The sequence below is a fragment of the Salvelinus sp. IW2-2015 genome, unplaced genomic scaffold, assembly GCF_002910315.2.
Source record: "Salvelinus sp. IW2-2015 unplaced genomic scaffold, ASM291031v2 Un_scaffold3427, whole genome shotgun sequence".
NCBI lineage: Eukaryota > Metazoa > Chordata > Actinopteri > Salmoniformes > Salmonidae > Salvelinus > Salvelinus sp. IW2-2015.
The window spans coordinates 63126-71984 of record NW_019944707.1 but is presented as its reverse complement, the minus strand read 5'-3'; the positions used below and the strand labels follow the sequence as shown (position 1 = coordinate 71984).

The following is an 8859-nucleotide window of genomic DNA, read 5'->3' as shown; positions in this document are numbered from 1 at the left end:
TGTCTGGACCCAGCATGCGTGTCTGTACCCAGTATGTGTCTGTACCCAGTATGTGTCTGTAACCAGTGTGTGTCGTTACCCAGTAGTGTGTCTGTAACCAGTGTGTGTCTGTACCCAGCATGTGTCTGTAACCAGTGTGTGTCTGTACCCAGTATGTGTCTGTACCCGGTGTGTCTGTACCCAGCATGTGTCTGTACCCAGTAGTTGTCTGTACCCAGTATGTGTCTTGTACCCGGTGTCTGTACCCAGCATGTGTCTGTACCCAGTATGTGTCTACCCGGGTGGTCTGTACCCAGCATGTTCTGTACCCAGCATGCTGTCTGCTACCCAGTATGTGTCTGGTACCCAGTGAGTGTGTAGCTCCATCTTCTCCATACCTGTATCTGAAGCTGGACCCTTTGCTGGACAGCAGAGTCTTGCTGCGTGACGTGGCTCTTTGGCCAGTCTGAAGAAGGCATGGTATTCAACACAGGTCTTCCAGAAGGACTTAGATACGTCTCGACTCGCCATCGCAAACTCTACCGTGGTCCTTAGGACGGCTGGTGCGCACACACGTGGAGACCACAGGTAAATATTTATTTTTTTAAAGAAGGTATATACTTTAAAGAAGTTGTACACACTAAAATGTATCTTCTCTTGAAATTTCCTTAAAAACACTGTTATTAATTCCTGAAAATGTGAGATATCTAAATACACTTCGGAGGGCAGAGGAATTATATTCTATGAAACAGTCTTACAAAGTTGAATAGAACAGGCTTGGGTAATAGGAGTCTCACCCCTTATTTGGTCATGTAGTTTGAAGAGGAAGTGAAATGGTTGGGTAGTAGCAGCTCACCCCTTATTGTTCATGTAGTTTGATGAGAAGGTGAATATGGTTGGGTAATAGGAGTCTCACCCCTTATTTGGTCATGTTATTGAAGAGGAAGTGAATATGGTTGGTAATAGGAGTCTCACCCCTTATTTGGTCATGTAGTTTGAAGAGGAAGTGAATATGGTTGGTAATAGGATCTCACCCCTTATTTGGTCATGTAGTTTGATGAGGAAGGTGAATATGGTTGGGTAATAGGAGTCTCACCCCTATTTCATGTAGTTTGAAGAGGAAGTGAATATGGTTGGGTAATAGGAGCTCACCCCTTATTGGTCATGTAGTTTGATGAGGAAGTGAATATGGTTGGGTAATAGGAGTCTCACCCCTTATTTGGTCATGTAGTTTGAAGAGGAAGTGAATATGGTTGGGTATAGGAGCTCACCCCTTATTTGTCATGTAGTTTGATGAGGAAGTGAATATGGTTGGTAATAGAGTCTCACCCCTTATTTGGTCATGTAGTTTGATGAGGAAGTGATAATGTTGGGTATTAGGAGTCTCACCCCTATTTGGTCATGTAGTTTGATGAGGAAGTGAATATGGCTGGGAATAGGAGTCTCACCCCTATTTGGTCATGTAGTTGATGAGGAAGTGTTCCTCCTTGAAGCTCAGTTTACGGACCTTGGCCCAGGCTGAATGTGTTATCTTAGTGTTACCCTGGAGACGAGAGGAGACAGGATTAGGATTAGGGTTAGGATTAGGAGTTAGGGTTAGGTTAGGTTGTATGATTAGGGTTATGGTTAGGGTAGGATTAGGATTAGATTGATTAGGGTTAGGATTAGGGTAGGATTAGGGTTAGGGTTATGATTAGGCGTTAGGATTAGGGTAGGATTAGGATGTAGGTTATGATTAGGTTAGGTTAGGGTTAGGATTAGCGTTAGGTTTTCAGGTTTATGGTTAGTTTGACAGTAGGGTTGAATGGGACTGAATTGTGTTTCCCAGAAGGTTAGTATACAAGGCTGGTGGTGTGTTGTGTGGTGTGTTGGTGTTGTGTGTGTGTGTGGGTGTGTGTGTGGTGTGTTGTGGGTGTTTTGTTTGTGTGTGTGTGTGTGTGTGTGTGTGTGTGTACCTGCGAACAACCACAGGGAGAAAAATCTACTCTACTCTACCTAGCAACCACAGGGAGAAAAATCTATCTACTCTACCTAGCAACCACAGGGAGACAAATCTATCTACTGTACCTAGCAACCACAGGGAGAAAAATCTTTCTACTCTACCTAGCAACCACAGGGAGAAAAATCTATCTACTCTACCTAGCAACCACAGGGAGACAAATCTATCTACTCTACCTAGCAACCACAGGGAGACAAATCTATCTACTCTACCTAGCAACCACAGGGAGAAAAATCTATCTACTGAAAAATCTAGAATAATAGTAATCATAATAATAATGTGAATAATATTTTGACATATTATGCCTCTCGAGGTGATATGGAGGGGGATTTTCAAATCGAACTTTATTAGTCACATGTACCTTACAAGCCCTGAAAAATACAAACAAAAAAAAGAAATAAAAATAATAAATAATTAAAGAGCAGCAGTAAAATAACAGTAGCGAGGATATATACACGGGGTACCGGGACAGAGTCAATGTGCGGGGGCACCGGTGTCGATGGTAATTGAGGTAATATGTACATGTAGGTAGAGTTATTAAAGTGACTATGCATAGATAATTAATAATAAGATAATTAGAGAGAGTTGCAATGTGAATATTCTAGGTACCAATTTGATTAGATGTTCAGTAGTCGTATGTCTATATGGGGGGTAGAAGCTGTTTAGAAGCCTCTTGGACCTAGACGTGGTGCTCCGGTACCGCTTGCCGTGCGGCAGCAGAGAGAACAGTCTATGACTGGGGTGGCTGAAGTCTTTGACAATTTGTAGGGCCTTCCTCTGACACCGCCTGGTATAGAGGTCCTGGATGGCAGGAAGCTTGGCCCCAGTGATGTACTGGGTCGTACGCACTAACCTCTGTAGTGCCTTGCGGTCGGAGGCCAAGTAGTTGTCATACCAGGCAGTGATGCAACCCGTCAGGATGCTCTCGATGGTGCAGCTGTACAACCTTTTGAGGATCTAAGGACACATGCCAAATCTTTTCAGTCTAAAATAGGTTTTGTCGTGCCCTCTTCATGACTGTCTGGTCTGCTTGGACCATGATAGTTTGTTGTTGATGTGAACATCAAGGAACTTGAAGCTCTCAACCTGCTCCACTGCAGCCCCGTCGATGTAAATGGGGGCGAGCTCAGTCCTCCTTTTCTTGTAGTCCACAATCATCTCCTTTGTCTTAATCACGTTGAGGGAGAGGTTGTTGTCCTGGCACCACACGGCCAGGTCTCTGACTTCCTCCCTATAGGCTGTCTTGTCGTTGTCGGTGATCAGGCCCACCACTGTTGTCATCTGCAAACTCAAGGATGGTGTTGGGAGTCGTGCAGTCATGAGTGAACAGGGAGTACAGGAAGGGGTACTGACGGAATTTTGAAATGGAAGTGGAAGTCGTCACCATCGGTAACGAAGGTATTTCAAGGCAAATATTAGGACGACAAAAGATGAATTGTGAGTTGTATTATAGGTGGAGTTCACCTACCTTATGCCCAGTCCACATTTGTTCTTCATATAATAATTCAGTGTGAACATACCATGGACAAAGACTGAGATGTGTCGTTGAATGTCGATCCTAACACCCCCCCCCCCCCCAGTCTGTCTCCCGACCTTATTCTGTCTGAACTCTGTAACTTGGAAAGATTTTCTTCTGATGACAGAAACGCAGACAACGAAGTGGTCGTGTTTTGGTGCGTTCGTTTTAGCCTGCCAGGGGTGCTGGGTTAACGCCAGAGGACGTCGTGGTAGTGTTTTGGTGCGTTCGTTTTAGCCTGCCAGGGGTGCTGGGTTAACGCCAGAGGACGTTGTGGTCGTGTTTTGGTGCTTATCTCATGCTGTTCTTCACATTTTGCAGTTTTAAAGCACATTTCCTGCTTTTCTATATATTTTGGGAAAGGGGGGGGGGGCCTAGTCAGTTGTTCAACTGAAAGGTGTCTTCCTCATTTAACCCAATCAGAGAGGTGCGGGGGGGGGCTGCCTTAATTGACATCAATGTCATTTGGCGCCCGGGGAACAGTGGGTTAACTGCCTTGTTCAGGGGCAGAACGACAGCTTTATTTTACGTTGTCAGCTCGGGGATTCGATCCGGCAACCTTTCAGTTACAAGTCCAACACTCTAACTACTAGGCTACCTGCCGCTCCAATTTTCAATTTTTCATATACTTTTACTTGATATATATTTATAGTGGGGGATGAATCAACCTGTTCTGAATATGGGGGGGGGGGGGGGGGGGGGACATGTCCCACCATCCCCTGTGGCAATTTCACCTATGAGTAAAACACAGCGCAGCCTAAACTCTTTGGTCCTTTAAAAACCTGCTTCATGTAAAATATTTTGTGCTATAGCTTGGAAAATAAATACATGTGATTCTGGATGGCAACATGAGACAGTTTGTTTCCAACTAGGGTATCTAGGCGATACTGGTATCGTGACAACCCTACCAATGACAAATTCAATAATGCACATCAACATATTTATCCACCTCATGCTGTCTTTTGTGTGTGTGTGTGTGTGTGTGTGTGTGTGTGTGTCTGTGTGTGTGTCTGTGTGTGTGTGCGTGTGTGTGTGTGCGCATCTCCAGCTCTACGAGCAGTCCGACTCGTTCCCGCGCCCCGGAAGCCACAGTGAAGAGGAAGTGGAAAGACAACAACAGGAAGTGGGAGGAGCTAACCCTAAACGCAGCCAATCAGCTGTCGAAGTGGTCTTCTCCACGGAACTGCAGCGGTCCCGCCTCCCACAAGCTTTCCACCAATCAACGGCCTCTCCTAAACAAAGGTCCGCCTCTACATCGGTAGACATCGAGGAGAGGAGGGCAGGGGGGCAACGGCAGGGAGGGGCGGGGCATCGAGAGGTTTACCACGGAAACAGCAGGGCCAGACTTCGGCCCAAACCCCAGCCTGCCTCCGACGCACAGCAATTGGTCCTCCTATACCCCAATAACCCCGCCTACCAGTTCCATCCAGTCCTTCCAACATTCCCATTGGCCAGCTATCCGCACGGACATGCCTACTTTTTGGACGGCGCCGTAACCTCATTGGAGCGTCTCCCGCAGATGCACCGCTTAGACCACACCCTGTTGGAGGGGCTGACACACCCTTCTCTCTACACACGCTCTGATTCGTCTTCCCTGTCGCCACTCAGGCGGAATCTCCGCCCATCCGGGCTGGGGTTGACCAGGGTCTACCACGGTGGGTTCTTGAGCGGAAACGCAGCCAGGAGTTTCGACGTCGGGAGAATAGACGCGGGACATTACAGCGACGACTCCAACTTCCTGCCTGGACTTCCTCGTCGTGCCACCAGCCAACCGGACGTCAAGTTCCCCAGAGTAGTCCCCGCCTCCAACCCCGCCTCTGAGTTCCGTCCCCTAGGTTACTACCCCCACCTATCACGTCACCAGACTCCACAAAGACCCTCCTACCTGCCTCTAAACTCCTCCCCCTTGCCAGACCGGCCCACCTCGCTGTGTGTTCTAGGGGGGGCCGGTGGAAGCTACAGTGATTCAGACCCAGAGGTAATCTACCCATACTACTGCCCAGTACCCCCGTTGGGTAAAGTGGTACGGTCCAATGCTCTGGCTAGGATGAGGTTCTCCTCTGGGAGTTTACAACTGGAGGAGGAAGAGGAGGGGGAAGAGGAGAGGTATAGCAGTGGGGGAGAGGGGACGCCTCGAATTACGAAACTGAGACTGTAGAATAGCGGTGTGTGGGTGTGTAGATCAACAAGTGTTGTGTGACGTGTGTGTGTTATGTGTATGTGTGTGTGTGTGTGTGTTATGTGTGTGTGTGTGTGTGTGTGTGTGTGTGGTCAGGATGACATTTGGTGTATTCAGGATGTTTTGTACATTGAAGAGACACTCCCCCCAAAAAATGTTTACAGTGTTGAAGTGAACGTCCGTTTTGTACTTTACAGAAAGTAGCGTATCCTGTTTCTATTGAAGGTTTTTGGTACATGTCTGAATTCATCTGTCAATAAAGTGTGTAATGTGTATGATGAGCAATGTGTCTTTACTTGAGATACGGGAACCAACATGATCTGTACACTGAGACACTTTCTGAAAAACGGGCCCTGGATATAAAATCTCAACCCATTTTACTAAACATTTTTACTGCATAGATTCAGAGGCTTTAATAATCAAACCAGCACATAGGCGAAACATACAGGCCAAAAGGACAAAAATGAAGGCCAAAATTAAACATTTATTCCCCCCAAAAGAAAACCTAAAAATAATACAAATAAAAATCGCACACAAATTAACTTTCAAACTTTTACAAAAGACTGTTTAACAAATCATCCCCTCAGCATTTCTCCCAACACACTCTATACTGGTACCAACACACACACACACACACACACACACACACACACACACACACACACACACACACACACACACACACACACACACCACACCACATCACACAACCACACACACTCACACAACCACACACACTCACACAACACACACACCACACACACACACACACACACACACACACACACACTCACACACACACACACACACACACACACACACAACACACACACACCACACACACACACCACACACACACTCAACACACACACACACACACACACTCACACAACCACACACACTCACACAACCACACACACACACACACACACACACACTCACGCACACGCACACGCACACGCACACACACACACACTCACACTCACACACACACACACACACACACACACACACACACAATTTTGATCAAACTATATTTACAAACATTACTCTTTCAAACATCTATTGAAATATAAAATGGATCACGCAACATTTTCAAATTTCCCAAAAATGTATAACCTACTAATCCCATATAAAAACAAGAAATATTATATTTAAAATGTATCCCAATATACAGGTAAATATTCAAAAAGTAGAGCCCTGAGTTATTTACTTTAGAATGGGAGAAGGAAATGTGAAAAGGGGTTCTAGATGGCTCCGGAACTGGAATGTCGGTGGGATGACATGTCTAACTGAATTCTGGAATAGAACCCAGCCACAACAAAAACACACTCCAGAACACAGTTCTGCCAATCATCAAACAGTGTTGGACCCTCCGCTGCCTCTGTGTTGCTATGGATTTGATTGGATCTATCCTTACCCGTCTCCTTGTCCTAACCCTTTAATGTTTTCCAATCTGACGGTGGAATCAATACAGTGGAGCTTCACCACTATACTGTTTATACCTATCCAACCCTACAGATCCACCACATATACTGTTTATACCTATCCAGACCTACAGATCCACACTATACTGTTTTTACTCCAGACCTACAGATCCACTACTACCACTGTTTATACCTATCCAGACCCTACGAATCCACCACTATACTGTTTATACCTATCCAGACCCTACAGATCCACCACTATACTGTTTATACCTATCCAGACCTTCAGATCCAACTATACTGTATACCTATACCAGACCCTTCAATCCACCACTATACTGTTTATACCTATCCAGACCCTACAGACCCCACCACTATACTGTTTATACCTATCCAGACCCTACAGATCCACCACACAACTGTTTATATCTATCCAGACCCTTCAGATCCTCTACTACACTGTTTATACCATCCAGGCCCTACAGATCCACCACATACGTGTTATACCTATCCAGACCCTACAGACATGTTAACATTGAGGGTTAGGACCAAGCAGACAGGTAGTGATGTGTAACCAGCTGAGAGTTAATGATAATATACTGGGTGAATGAACAACCAGACGGCTAGTTGGGGAAAGACATCTCTATGTCTGGAGGCCTTTTCTACTGAGACCCAAGACATTCAGCAAGAATGAACGTTTAGTTACATTACTGGTGTGTGTGTGTGTGTGTGTGTGTGTGTGTGTGTGTGTGTGTTGTGTGTGTGTGTTGGTGTGTGTGTGTGTGGTGTGTGTTGTGTGTGTTTGTGTGTGGGTGTGTGATGTTGTGTGTGTGTGTGTGTGTGTGTGTGTGTGTAGAACTTCTGCACTTCTTTTTTCTTCCTTCGTTTAACTGGAATCGACCTCGAATCTCTCTCCTTCCATCTCTTCTCTTTTATGTTGGAGTGAACCTGAGTGAGAGATAGAGACAGAGGAGACAAACAGAGGAGACAGACAGAGGAGACAGACAGAGGAGACAGACAGAGGAGACAGACAGAGGAGACAGACAGAGAAGACAGACAGAGGAGACAGACAGAGGAGACAGGCAGAGGAGACAGGCAGAGGAGACAGGCAGAGGAGACAGACAGAGGAGACAGACAGATGAGACAGACAGATGAGACAGACAGAGGAGACAGACAGATGAGACAGACAGAGGAGATAGGCAGAGGAGACAGCAGGAGAGAGAGAGAGGGATTTATTAGAAGAAGAGAAAGAGGGGGAGAGAAGGATGAGAAGAGAGTGACTTACGTCCTGAAGCGTGTTATGATCGTGGCGACCATCTTGTCTGTGATTCCAGGACAGACGTCTTCAGCCAGTCGGATGTTTCTCTCCAGCTCCTCTAGAGCACGCCTCTGGTCATCACTGCCCCTGTGATCAAACTTCAGTCACAACATAAAGTACCGGTCAAAAGTTTGGACACACCTACTCATTCAAGAGTTTTCATAATTTTTTTACATTGTAGAATAATAGTGAAGACATCAAAACTATGAAATAACACATAATAGTACAAAATAAAGAAAAACCCTGGAATGAGTATGTGTGTCGAAACCTTTGACTGGTACTGTGTACATTCAGAAATGTACATTAACAATGTCTGAACATAAACATGTGTACCTCCGAGAAGACTGGAGAGATGACTGTGGAGTAACTGGTGGACTTCAAGTGCTGTTCCTGGTCCTGGGGGAGAGAGAGGGGGAGAGAGAGGGAGAGAGAGAGGGAGAG

The 8859-nt window shown here is 45.9% G+C and overlaps 1 protein-coding gene, 1 long non-coding RNA gene and 1 pseudogene across 2 annotated transcripts in view; 1 reads left to right on the top strand and 2 right to left on the bottom strand.

The window, feature by feature from the left end:
- LOC139025857 (FERM domain-containing protein 7-like) overlaps positions 1–5652 on the top strand; it is a 20080-nt gene extending 14428 nt beyond the window's left edge. Inside the window, exon 7 of the mRNA XM_070441091.1 lies at positions 4525–5652. Within this exon, the coding sequence (XP_070297192.1) occupies positions 4525–5652 (1128 nt within the window). The remainder of the gene's footprint in view (positions 1–4524) is intronic.
- Positions 5653–7268: 1616 nt separating this feature from the next.
- Positions 7269–7858, bottom strand: LOC112075836 (uncharacterized). Its single transcript, XR_011477501.1, has 3 exons — positions 7608–7858; positions 7459–7529; positions 7269–7383 (listed from the first exon to the last, which is right to left on the bottom strand). It is a non-coding gene; the product is annotated as an uncharacterized lncRNA (long non-coding RNA).
- Positions 7859–7936: 78 nt separating this feature from the next.
- The window catches only part of LOC112075837 (serine/threonine-protein kinase 26-like), a 10122-nt pseudogene continuing 9199 nt past the window's right edge, over positions 7937–8859 (bottom strand).